The sequence below is a fragment of the Eublepharis macularius genome, chromosome 8 (assembly GCF_028583425.1).
Source record: "Eublepharis macularius isolate TG4126 chromosome 8, MPM_Emac_v1.0, whole genome shotgun sequence".
Classification (NCBI taxonomy): domain Eukaryota; kingdom Metazoa; phylum Chordata; class Lepidosauria; order Squamata; family Eublepharidae; genus Eublepharis; species Eublepharis macularius.
Genome location: NC_072797.1, coordinates 33,621,110 through 33,634,842, shown reverse-complemented (window position 1 = coordinate 33,634,842; position 13,733 = coordinate 33,621,110). Strand labels below are relative to the sequence as shown.

Below are 13,733 nucleotides of genomic sequence, written 5' to 3'. Positions count from 1 at the left end.
ATTTTATTTTGACTCAGGTCTACTCCAGAAAGAGACCCTAGCCGTTGAAGCATTGCAGGTTTGCTGCCTTCTTCTGCCACCTGAAAATCGTCGAAAAGTGCAGCTCCTGATAACTATGATGGCCAGGATTAGTAAAAATAAAGATCTGCCACCTCTCTGTGATACAGTTGGGACAAGAACACTGGTATGTATATGCCTGTCTAGACCAGAAAAACTTAATCTGGCTTGTGAAGACATTTTGGAACTGCTTTGGTGACAATTTTTGCTAGCTGGAAACCATTCAAAAGATTTCCTGCCTTTCCCCCTGCCCCTACTGCATATGCACACATCTGCGAAATCTGAATTAAAGGTTTTAGTGGTGATGTCAAGGCACTATACTTTTTAAATTCTGCAATAAAGTAGAAGCAATTTGACAGATACAGGTTCTCTCATTTTCTCACCTTCATCTGTCTCTTTCTCCCTCTCTGCATGACACATGTGGCAGCCATTCCCGAAGTCCCTCCAGGCCTCTGAACCAAACCGGTGATTTAGGCCTTATTCAAATCTAAGTGGTTGCCAGCCAGTCAGAGCCCCTGGAACTTCACTGGATGTGAGGGGATGAGCCAGCCTCAGCTTAAGGAGGGAAGAGATATTTTTTTCACTCGGGCAGAGAAATTGCAATCCTGGATAAGGTCATCAGCTTGGTCAGGCTTTTTATTTTTTTATTTTTTAGTTAGGATTTGGTGTCAGGTTAGGGAAGGAAACTTGTTTAGTGAAGTAAACAAGCATCTTGTGAAGGGCTCATCAAATCTAATTTTCTGAGTATACAGTAGGTTCTATGATCAGGAGGATCTCTGTGAGGTAAAAGAGCAACCTGAACCTGAGCGTAAGCTTGTAAGATGAAGTAAAAAGGTTAGAATTGAATCTTAAATGCAGAAGAGCCCTGTCTGGAGAAAAAGGAATCAAATCTCCCCTCAGTTTTTGGGTTTGGTTAACCAAGGCAAATGTGTTAACTCACTGTTGGGAAAATGCATAACCTCTTGGGGAATGCAGTTGAGAGCCAGTGGTACATTCCATACTGCTTATTCTCCATTCAATCTTTAGTGTGTTACACCTTATTTTCTGTAAATAAATGTTTGTTCAGTTCCATCTGTATCTCACATCCCAAGTCAAATTAGATTTGTGAAAGAAGTTATACTTGCCTTACAATTATATAGCATATTATTCTTGTGGGGTCATAAATGAGAACGCTTTAGGGAACACAAAATTTACATGCTAACATCCAGTTGGATAAAGCTTGTGTCTCCCCTCTTTACTGTTTGTGGGCAGCTGAATGGGGTGGGGTTGGGGGCGGGTTTCAACAAATAAAAGCAGAAGCCAGAGTGTGGGATTCGGACAGCCATAAATCCAGAGTGCAGATGCCTCAAAAGTCTCCCTCCTGTCTTTTTTCTCCCCCTCATCATCATTTCTGCCATGCACACCTAGAGTCCTGATCATTAGTGGGTAGAGTGTAGGGTATGGGTGTAAATGAAAGGATTTTTGGCACAGGAGAGGAGAAACTGTGACTGCTTCACATCTCTTGGTTTAGGACGCTTAAAAGATACTGCATCAGTTCTTCAGATGGCAAGCTGGAAGCTTCAGCTAGAAGTCTTATTAACTTGATAAAAGGGCATTTGTTGACCATTCTGAAAACAGGTTTTCAGTGGTATCAGCATTGTCCAAATTAGCCTTCCAGCCTTATAATTTAGAAAAGTGCTTACTGTAATATGTTTTTTCTCATTCGCCTTCTTTACTACTTTTAAATAAAGATCTGTTGTGTTGTTTCGTCTTTGACAGCCCCATCACATAACCAGCAGAATGGTTTATAAATACTTTTCTTTCTCAGAAAATTTCTCTCCCATTGTTACTGTTTAGACCCCCATCAACTTCACTCGGTTAGAATGATGTAACTTCAAGTAGGAATACAATGCTTTTGAGCATCCAAGTTTCAAGTAACCTTTTTGTAATAAGTCTTAAAACTTCATTGTATTGAAGATCACTATGTTAGCTTGGCTTTTCATGAACCACTTTTTAAATGTCATGTGTCACTGTGTGGGAGAATAATTGAAACAGTATTACCTGATCAAGAAGTATTGCTGCTTTTGGATATGCATCATGTCACAGAGGCATTTCAATTTTTCACTTCATGCCTCATGTTTAGTGGAGATATGTTTGCATGCGAGCTGTTCATGAGGCCCCGTTCCCGGCGAACATGTGTTCGTTCCAAGCCCTCTTTGTGGCGTTTGTCAGCCGTTTGTAAAGCCAGATAGTCTGGTGCCTTTCAATCAATTCCCCTGGCAACATAGGCATGGACTGTCTGAACTCTCTGTCTGAACTTCTGGCTTTCCTTCTGGCTTGTAACCTCAAAGTAGCTTCCAGCAGACAGTCCAGTTTTTGACACTGAAAAGAGAATGATAGGAAAGGGAGGGACCCATGGATCATTGCTTTCCCTGGGTGCAATCTCTCTGAAACTTGGGGGGTCTTCAGAGGACAGTGAGGACTATGTCACCTGCAAATTTGGTGGGTATGGGACATTGGGAAGGTCAGTTTGTAACTCCTCAAAATACCTTCCAGCAGACAGTCCAGTTTTTGCCACTGTGAAAAGAAAATGACATGAAAGGGGGAGAGCCATGGACTCTCCTTTCCCCGGCTCAAGTTCAGCTAAGTCCCAAGGGGGCCGTTCTGGCTCCCACAAACCTCCAACTATGAACATGTTCATGAACATGTCATGTCCGTCAATGTTCGTGAATCCCTGTTCTTGGATGGCAATGAACAATGAACATCGTGTTCATTTTTCCCCCTGTTCATGCCCATCTCTAGTGGCAACATAAAATTCTAATAAATCGATTCGGTTTCATTTTCTCGGCCATGTCGGACGCTCCTCTCCGCAGGTCCGAGAGGAAGCGCCCGAGCAGCCTGATCGGGCGGCTGACCTGCAAAGGTTAGCCCCCAAGACTCCCAGTGAGGGTCAGGGTCCGGAGCGCGACGGGAAGAACCCCCCCCCCGAAATCGATGGGGGGGGTAAATTGCCCGTTTGCTCCCATGGAGGATGGCAGACTTGCGCAGCACTTTGTGTGCTGCCGGGCCATGGAGAATGGCAAAAAGCAGATCTAAGGTGAAAACCTGTAAGTAGCGAATCCCTTCTGTTACTACAAGCGTATGCGAAGGATTGGTGGGATTTGAAGCTAAGAAGGCTCAGATTTCTTCCCCCTCACTGAGTTTTGAAACTTGGCTGGCGGATTCCCCCCCCTAAGATGGCGACGAAAAAGCAGAGCCCCGCTATGGGCAAATCTATCTCGGCTGCTTTGCAGGGGAAAGGAGAGTCTCTGGAGGAGCTAGTAAAGCGGTCGGTCGTCGAAGCAATAAAGCCCTTTGTTGACAAGTTAAATGAAACTGATCAAAGGGTTGGCTTAATTGAGAGTGAAGTGAAAACCATTAAGGAAGCAGCCGGGGGGGGGGGAGTCTGCTCGGGAAAACGCAGCACTCATGAGGGCAACAAATAAAGACTTAAAGCTGTTGGAGAACCAACTGATCGGGTTGCAAGTGGACCGTGTGCAGACAATATTGTGGCTCCAGAATGTGAAGGAGGAGGAAAATGGGAATTTAAAGGATTTGGTGTCGGAACTTTTGGCGATCCCCGCGAAGGCAACTAAAGAAGAGTTAAAAAGCGCCATTTTGGAAGTCCGTCGGGCTTCTTCAAAATATGCAATGAAGCGTCAGCTGCCGTGCGAGATTATTACAGACTTTTCATCTAAGAAGATCCGGGACACCATCCTATATAATTCATACAATGCGGACTTGGACTTTCTGGGCAATAAGGTTAAGATATTGAAGGACGTTCCATTTTTAGCTCGAAAAAGAAGATTTAAATATAAAAGGTTTGCAGCTCTTCTGAGGAAACGTGAAATAAAGTACAAATGGTTTTTTCCGGAAGGTATTTGGTTTAGCTACAAAGATCAACCTTACAAGATAACATCAGAAGATCAGCTAAGGGACTTTGTGTGTAAACATCAAGATTTCCAGCAAGAAGAGGACTGTGAGCCTGAAGGGGGAGGGGAGGAGGGAACGAGCACAGTGGACTGTAGCTGTTCAGAGAGAATTGCGACCGAGACCCAGAGGGGGAAAGAAGACCTAATCCTGATTGTAGTTTGTATTTTATAAGATCTACCAATCTAACAGCATTTTACAAAGTTCTAATGTTAAATAATTGCAGTATGAAGGGAATGCATTACTTGTAGATGTAGTGTTTGTGTTGTTATGTGTTTTTTCTTCCCCTGTCCCTATTTTTTCCCTTTTGTAGTACTAGTAATTAAAAAAAGAAAAAAAGAAAAAAAGAAAAAAAATAAATAAAAAAATAAAATTCTAATAAATAAATAAAATGAAAATAAATAACCTTGTTTCATGCATTACCAGTCTACCAAAATGAACAGCGGTAGCACACAAACAAGGAAGTATAGTAATCAGATGGAGAACCAGAAGAAGTCCAACACTCCTGTCTTATATGCCTGGATCAGGCTCTACTTGAGAGCCTTCTCACTCTTACTTCCAGCTGCTTCTGACAGGGCATCAGAAAGAGGCAAGAAGCAGCTGGCAGAGAATGTCCTCCCCAAGAAACACTTTTACTGAATTACCACACATACAGCACAATCCTACGTAGAGTAACTTTCATAAAGTCAGTGGACTAATTGTATAGGGCTGCACCTCGGGTGTTTTGATCCCTTTGAGCCACTTTGGGAGCCAATTTTGTCTGAACGGTGGGATAAAATACAATAACTATTTTTTCCCTTTTCTCTGCTTCAGATGGTTCAAACTTTTTCTCGTTCTATTCTTTGTTCCAACGATGAAGTGGACTTGGATGAACTACTGGCTGCTAAACTAGTGTCATTCTTAATGGACAATTATCAGGAAATCTTAAATACTCCTTGTGCCCTGAAAGCTGCAATAGAGGAACATGTCGCACATCTTCGAAGGGTCCAGGTAGGGCTGTAAATTTTCTACTTCCCAACAAGGCTCATTATCGCTGCACTGAGTGGACAGTCATTTCGCCTTTCTTTTGGGAAAGTTTCTTTGGGCCTACCAGATGTCTACAAAATTTCTCCTGAAAATCGTAGGGCCCAGGAAGCAGTTGTAGATCTCTTTTTACAATTTTTAGTTACGGAAACACTTCCTCCAACTCATTCTTATGCATAAAAAAATCCGTGAAAAGATATTTTTTATGGATTTGGGAATCAGGATGAGGGTAAATTCCACTGCAATATCTTTCTTGTGTAAATTATCTAATTTATTGTTTCTAAATGTACATCCCATTATTTGATAATGTCCTCAAAGTGGATTATTGTGAGGCTCCTCCCACTCCACGCCATCCTGACGTTCCTCAGCCCTCCTGGCCACCAGGGTGGGGGAGGTTTCCCCAGGCTTCAGAAAAGTTGCAGAGGAGGAAGGTTACTTCATCCAGCCCCCAAGTGCCCCAGGGCAGTCATTCCTCAAGTTCCCAGGAGTCATCTGGCCCACCTTTTCCTCCCTTGCCTCCTTAAATAGGGCACTTCTCCCCCGGCCCACTGCAGTACCCAACCCTCTAACTGGGCCTGTAAGCCCCAGCTGTGGGAGACAGGAGGCTGGGCAGCTTGTCCCAGCCCCCAGGTGCAGCCTATTAGGCTGAGCATCCCTGGACCTTTTCCCTGGCAGCCCTGTCCCTGCACCCCAAGAGCACAGCTAAGTGAGTTTGTTCCTCTGCCAGCTTCCATCGCTTTAGAGAAGGCAGCCACAGCTTCTCTGTCTGGCAACTGGCTGCCTCCTGGCCACTCATTTGCTTCACTGCTGACCCCTGTTGCCATGTAGGAAACAGCCACGGTTTCTCTCTTTCTCGGGCGGCTTCCCTCCAGTTATTTGTACAGCCACGGCATCGGCAATGATGCCCAGTGGTGTGGCTCCAGTGCTTCCTGCTGGGTCATGATGAAGGGGCATGGTATATTCTGTTGCCATGCTCCTAATCTGGACCTATGCCTAAACTGTGGTTGCTCGGGGTTTGGGCAGCAGCCTGCAGCCAGCCAAAGCTTCTGGCCCCTGCCGGGCTGGTGAGTCTCCTGGGGTGGAGTTGGAGGGGCATAGCAGCACTGTCTCCAGAGACTTATAATGATGACAATTATTCAACTATTCAAGAGGGCTTTTTTACTCAGGTAATAGGGCTGTGCTGTAAGAAATGGATCAGAGAGATACCTTGGTAAGGGACATGGACTGTAGGCTATTCTACTGAGTACTGTCTGCTGATGTAGATATGCTGCTATGGGGAAGTTTCCATGGCATTAGTGATGTCATGCTTAGTTACTTGCGCTTTGTTTCAGAAAATGTTCATTTCTGTGTTAGGTTTTATGCTTGTTTTCAGATTTCTGCAACTCATACCCTATTGTATTTGTTAATTGAATGTTCTAGCCGTTGATTATGTTAACTTGCACCATTTAATCCACTTTGGGTCTCAGTGAGAAAGGTGGACTATAAAATAAATAAATAATAAATAAAAGAAAACACCCTTAAAATGCAGCATTAACCTATTGCAAAACAAGAAGTAATATCTAAAACAAGTTGAGCTCTTTGCAGCCTACCATTCAAAGCTCCTGCAATCTGAAATTATTTCAAAGCACTGCTGAAAAGGTACAACTAGTATATTGGAATATAGCAAGAGGCTGGGAGCTACCAAAAAAATGTCCTGTCTCTATTGATGGAACTGCTTCCATCTAGTGGTGATACCTGAAGAAGGGCTTTTGGCTCTTGTTCTCAGTATAGAATGTTTATTATCTACAAGGAAATTTATGTATAAAATTTTGCTGGAATGCAAAATGTGAGCTGCTTGTCTTTTCGCCTAGATCAAATATCCGGGAGCAGATACTGATGCCTCTGTGCCGGCTCCATCATTTTGTCATCAAATCAGCACTGATGAATTTGAATACCAAAGAACAAATGGCTGTCAAGAGCCACTCGCAAGTTTGCTGGAAGAAATTGCAATGAATACAGAAATGTCCATCAAAGAGAAGAAGAAAAAGTTGAAACGAGTAAAAGAAATCCTCAAACTTCCTTTAAAAATTTTCACTTCTGTCTATACAATTTGTAAAGGATTGATGCTTAGCATTTACATAGTGTTTTAAGTGTTCAAGGTCTTTTCATATGTTATCTTCTGGAAGTTGTCATAACAGCCCTGTAAGGTAACTGGGTCAGTATTCTTTTTTGCAGGTAGAGAGCTGAGGACTACCAAGTGAATTCCTCTATGTGAGAAAGAAAAGCTGGGTGGACAATAAGCATCTGGTTTTATTTCTTTTTTCCTATTCCCTCTTGCTTCTTTAAATCTACACTTGAGTATCTTTGCAGCTACTGATCCTGTGGGAGGGAAGGCATCATGATTTATAGCCCAGTTTCATATGATCTCAGAAGCTTAACAGGGTCGGTACTTGGATGGGATACCACCAGGAAGGCTCTGCAGAAGAAGGCAACTGCAAACCACCTCTGCTTCTCACTTGCTTTGAAAGTCCCTTGCTGGTGTTGTCATAAGTCAATTGTGATTTGACAGCACTTTACACACCACTTGATCCTGTAGACTTATCAGAGATTATTATGGGACTCATACATTTCCAAATATTTTCAGCCTTGGGATGGAAGGATAAACTTGCTGCATACATTGTGGCAATATTCATAGCTATGATCTTTTTAATTGTCAGAGTACCTTTGTGCATGTCTTTCCTCACTACTGTTAAGTCTTAGCCAGACCTTGTGTATTTGGAATGACAGAAGAGATCCCCTCTCTGCCCTCTTGCTCTCTCCTCAGCATGAGGCACAGCAGCTAAGGGAAGAGAATGAGATTACCCAAGCTAGTCATGGATAAAAGGAAGTAAAACAACCACCTCTCCACTGTGGCCAGCTTGGTGTTTTCCCAGATGACTGCCACCATAGTGATGGTGGTTTTGCTATCTTTTCTATACGGACAGTTTACTCTTCTCCCATTAGTTGCACAAGTGCTGGGATGAGAGGCTGCAGAGGAGGTGCTGGAGACAAGAAGAGCTTCTTAACAGGAGGAGGTGTTGGAGACGAGAGGTTCTTAACGTCCATCCTTGACATGGGGCCCAGAGGTTGGGGAGGCTCCAAACTTACCCTCCAGTCCCTCTGGTAGCAGCTTTTAAAGTGGGAACCAACTGCCAACCACAAGCCCTACTTTCCTGAAACTTAGGGCAGGTGCCACATTGAGAAACAGTGCTCAGAAGAGCCACAGGTGGCATGTCAAAGAGCTGCATGTGGCTCCTGGGCCACTGAGTGAGCGTCTGGGTTGGAGCTGTGGAAGAGCTAAAATATGTGAGCTTTTTCCTGCAGCTAGTTGATGTTGGAAGTGTGAGGTGTTCGATATAAGGCTGTTCTAGCTCCATGGTTGCCTTGCTTTCTTAAGATGCATCTAAATTTTGCCCAGGAGAGGACACACTCATTGCAGCAGGGAACTGCAGGTAGTCTAGCAGGATTCTTTTTCTTTTGAAAACTGTAGAACGTCATGTCTATACTACAGATAACCTTGCTCTTAGGCAGAATTTCTTTTTTATTTATAACCCTTTCAAGCTTTTAATAGTTCCCTTGGACAATGAGAGTGAGTTGGGTGCAAATTCTCAGATTTGCCTGACATGGCTTTGTGAGGTGGAGGGATGCTAGCTGAGCTGTCTAAAAATCATGGTCCCCGAGTTCCTCATGATGCAACAACCTGTTGAAACTAAGAGCCTAGTCAGTGGAGTGAATCCATCCTTACTCCAGAGACTCTTCCACCAAAGCTCTTCTGTTAATAATGATGTTGATGATATTTGATCTATATACTGCCCTTCAGGATGACTTAACACCCACTCAGAGCAGTTTATAATGCATGCTGTTATTATCCCCACAACAAAACACCCTGTGAGGTGGGTGGGGCTGAGAGAGCTCGAGAGAGCTGTGACTAGCCCAAGGTCACCCAAGGTGTTAGATGAAGAGCCACTTCAGTTGGAGGAAAGGTTGAAACTTTTGCCCAGTGGAGTGGTAGGATGAGGTAGTATCCACTCCATTGCCTGTATGGAAGATGTCCTACTTCCCAATAGGCAGCAAATGTAGCTAGGAACCCCAATGTACATTGCCTTGAATCCCATTAAAAACAGGCTCTAAATGAATAGAAATCAGGTCGTTTTGTTTAGGGAACTGTGTTTGTCAGTGGTACCTTTCTCTCCCAGCTTGGAAATAAACCAGTATGCTGGTAGTGGTAATAGCACTATAGGCTTTTGATGGCAGATATTAACTCCCCCAACCCCAACAAATGTTTGGGCACATGGTTGTTAGACTTTTCCTTTAAAAAATGAAATATTATTCCTTGATAAATATTTACGGGATTTCTGGCTATTAATATTTATCATTCTCACAGGGCCCTTGTAGAATATAAAAGTGTATGAAGCCCTAAAGCAAAGTGTGGAGAGTCACAGATGTTGCATCTTTTTCTTGTATTGCAAGAGTTAGAAATGGTTTTTAAACTTGGTTCAGTGTAATCTTTTGATGGTTGAGGGCCAGATGATTTTTAATTGATTGCAGTTTGGTGGAATTCCTTTGGAATGGTACAGTAAGGTTATCACATTCTTTGTTTGTTTGTTTTTTAATATCAGGTTGGCATGGCAAACATTATTATATTATACTAGGGACACAGAAATAAGAACTTAAATACTTCTAAAATACAATTGCAGTTTTGTGGAAGTAATTTGGCAAGATAAATGGAATTATAAACACATTTTTTCTTGTAGACCAAGACTAAAAACTTAGTGCTTTAACTTACTAATACTTGTGTATTCCTTTGTAGTTTCAGAAATCCTATCCTGATGTATACAAGGAGCGATTTCCTACCCCTGAAAGTGAGGCAGTTCTGTTTCCAGAAAAAAGTAAACGGAAACCAATGCTGTTGGTGTGGGCGTTTAAAAAGCCCTTCCAGCCATTTCAAAGAACAAGAAGCTTTCGGATGTAGGACTTGAATTAATGACTCAGTAATGGATCAGTTTTATGCATCTGGAAGAGCTGGAAATACTGAAAATCTACTGAAAATCTACTGTAAATGTGGTTGAAAGGGAAAAACGCTGGGACAGGAAACTGCTGTGCTGAGCCATTATCAGTATTTGTTTTGTAAATCTCTTATGCCTTTCTAAAAAAAGAAGTAAAAGTTGGCTATCAGCAATTACTATGTTAGATGTAATTTAGGATTTGTAAAACTTAGTCTTAAAATGGAAAACAAGTAGACACTGTTGAAAAATACTGTAAAAATATTGTATGTACTTGAATGAACCTGAAACACTGGATCTTGTTCTTCATGGCTAGCTGTACATCAGGTAGTCAGTTAAACTTTGTACTACTGACTTCACTAATGGGCAAAAAAGCCTATATTCTTCATTGCACGGCTGAGATGGAATGCTCAGTTTTAGAAATGAGCTTCAAAGCACAAGCCTTCAGACTTGCAGCATGTGATCTTATGAATTGCTGTGTCAGCTGTGGAAAAGTATTACAGCATGTTGGCTACTGTGACACTTGGGGGAAGTATACTGAACCCCATTCTCTCTTCTATGTTGGTGAGCAGGAAGTGGCACAATCAATTGCAATATTTTTGTTACTTTTATTTACTAGTTCCTTAATACAGGCAGCTCATGGTTCCCATTTGTATATGTATATATATGTGCTGTTTTGTCAAAAGTTTGGACTCTTTCCCAGAGTGCTTTTGTAATGATTTGTTGTCTCGTGAAAAGATGTGTATTGCTTCCCATATTGTAGGAACTGTACCAATATTACTTTTGAGTGAATGAAGAAATGGCTGCATACTTGAAATGACACTGGCTGTCTTGAGAAAATTAAGAAGAGCCTTGGTGAATTAGACCCGTGGGTTGAATTGGTGCAGCATTTTGCTTCACACAATAGGCAACCAGTTGTGTAGGACCAACAACTAGGGCCTGGAGGTCAATGGCCTTCCTTGATATTGTCTCCTAGCCCTGAGTTTCAGAGGGTTACTGCCTCTGAATTTGGAGGTTCCCTTTACTCGCCATAGCTAGTAGCCATTGATGGACCTATTCTCCATGGATCTGTCTAAGCGTCTGTGCTCATGGCCATCAGTACCTTCACTGGCAGTGAATACCTGAATACCACAATTTAATCACTTGTAGAGTAAAGAAGCATTTTATTTTGTCCGTCCTTAAGCTATTGCCCAACTTCCTTTTTTATTTTACAGTTTATGCCTTGGCTGCAGACAGTCCATCAAACTAGACTGTACTAATGCTCATTAAATGTTCCTCTCTTCTTCCCCACTCCCACTGCTATATGGTGTTTGTAAATGCAGTCATTAGTTCCCTTGACATTACTGATTGAAAGAGATGTAAGATTCAGGTCCAGTAGCACCTTAAAGGTCAGCTAGATTTCAAGGGTATGAGCTTTTAGAAGTCAGACCTTCCGTCAGATAAAAGAGATGCTGTTACCCCTACACACACATACTTTAGAAGAGCACGCCCCACCAAACAAAGATTTTTTTCTTTAAAATATTCTGAAGGCCACCTAGACTCCCAACTGATAATTGAACGTCTCATTAGCAGAACTTTGTAAAGTGGCAAATAATCTTTCCCATTGCAGAATGGCTGTTTGGCAACAGCAAAGCTGCCCTTTATTAAGTATGACATATTATTGTTCCAGGGTTGGGGCTCACACTTGCATAGCATAATGGTCAAAGCCCTTATCCATGGATGGTCACTCTCAGCCTCCTCTTGCCTAAAGACCATCGGTTTCAGTGAGACTTGCTTCTAGGCAAAGGCTCACACACTCCATCCATTTGACTTTCAACCAGTTGTTGAGACTCCTTGAAAAATAAGATGAAATCCAAAATAACAGAATAATGGAGAGTTGCAAGAAGCTGGAAAGAAGAATGGATTTGGACCCCTGTAAAGTTTGAAACTTAGCATTAGTGCTGTCTTTTCTGCCCTTGGATTTAGGATGAAATCTTGATGTAAGAAACAAGGCACAAGAGACTCATGTAACGGGATTACTGCATATAAGGGATTGTACTGTAAATGAATATTCTGAATTTAGCCAGGGCTCCTGATCTTGTAGAACATGTTGAACATTAAATTGTTCATGGTTTTAAGGCCTTTGTTTTACAGCTGTTTTTATCTTAACCAGCATGTGAGCACTGAATAACACTTCCCAGCAAGGGAGAACACCCAGTTGGATATCTTTTACTCTGTGTGTAGATGGTCGGTTAATTAAAATCAAGAATATGGTGTTAACAGCAGTTGCTTTGTATGGCACCTAGGGTATACACCTTAGGAAATAAGTCCCGTTCAACTCAGTGCAACTAACTTTCAACTTGGGGCATGGAGGAGGAGGCAAGACAGACAAGTAGTCCTTTTGTTTCTTACTGTAGAGTGAAAATTTTGTAGAAGTTTAATAGGAAACCAGTTGGTCACCTGACAGTTTTGCAAAGCAATTTGTTGAGCCGTTTCTAGGGCTTTGTGCCTCCAAGCTGCTGTCTTGGTGTCAGACTGTTACAGTTTTCTGACTGCCAATCCCAAATTGCTTCACTGTCGAAAGCATTAGGTCCACAAATGAACACTTCTAGAAAGCTGCCACAAGATGTTTAAGTAGGCATTACTTACTACAAAGAACAAGGGGCTTATTCAGCCTCTACTGGTGGATATTGGTATGCAAGGTTGCTAACTTCTCCTCCTCCCTGCCTCCTCACCCAAACTGATCTACTGCCTTTAAAATAAGCTCAGTTTCTAATTCTGTTTTTTGTAGATGGAAGGCATTTTAGCTCTCAAGAAAAGGTGATATTTGTTGATATCCCCCTCCCTCACTTTACCTTCATTGCTGTTCCTGGGAATTCAGAATGCATGAGAGGCTGTAGTAGGAGGGGAAAGGTTGAGAAGTTCCCTTCCATGAGTGGTGTTACAGTCATGTATCCTAGTACCCAAGAATAAAAAAAGGAAATTAGTAAATGCCATTTAAAGAATACAATACGAGATTAAAATTTCCTGTTGCTGAAGAATTGTCCAGGAAAACAAATCAGTATGACTTTTTCAACAGCCCCTTTAAGGATTAAGGTTATATTTTCTTACCAGGACAGCAGAAGTTTTATATATTATTTTCATCTCATTTTTTATTAAGAAAGAATGAAATCCCTGTTCTTGAAGAGTCAGGGAGAGGCCTTGCCAGTGTTTATTCCTGACAATGTTCTCTTGTCAGTCAGAGATTTGCATCTTTCAACAGTTCTGTATACACACACGTCGGATTTATGCCATGTGGAACTAACCCTTTTTTGAAGGAAATAATGTCGATATGCATTTTGTTTTTTAAAAATTATTTTATTAAAACAGAAAATAACATTGAACTGTAGAAAGAATATCAAAAGCAGACTATATGACAAAAAGTAACCTTAGACAGTAAACATAATATCAAAACAAAATACATTACAAAGTATTAAAACTATATGATAATATAACAAAAACATTAAAGAGTAAACATATCAAAAACAATGTATAGCAGATTATTAAAACTACATAACATTTCTCCTCTCCATCCCTTCACTTATCTTAAAATATATTATACTCACCATTGTATATTCAGCATATTAAAAAAAATCCTTCTCTTTCAGCCACATAATAAAAAAAAAACTTTCCATTTTCCCTGAAATTCTGAAATTGGTCTATTAG

General features: G+C 41.6%; 1 protein-coding gene across 1 annotated transcript in view; it reads left to right on the top strand.

Annotated features, from left to right (window-relative positions):
* The window catches only part of DEPDC1B (DEP domain containing 1B), a 63,354-nt gene extending 51,244 nt beyond the window's left edge, over window positions 1-12,110 (top strand). The window contains exons 8-11 of the mRNA XM_054986788.1: window positions 18-184; window positions 4,819-4,995; window positions 6,879-7,064; window positions 9,857-12,110. Of these exons, the coding sequence (XP_054842763.1) occupies window positions 18-184; window positions 4,819-4,995; window positions 6,879-7,064; window positions 9,857-10,018 (692 nt within the window). The 3' untranslated portion in view covers window positions 10,019-12,110. The remainder of the gene's footprint in view (window positions 1-17; window positions 185-4,818; window positions 4,996-6,878; window positions 7,065-9,856) is intronic.
* Window positions 12,111-13,733: the final 1,623 nt, after the last annotated feature.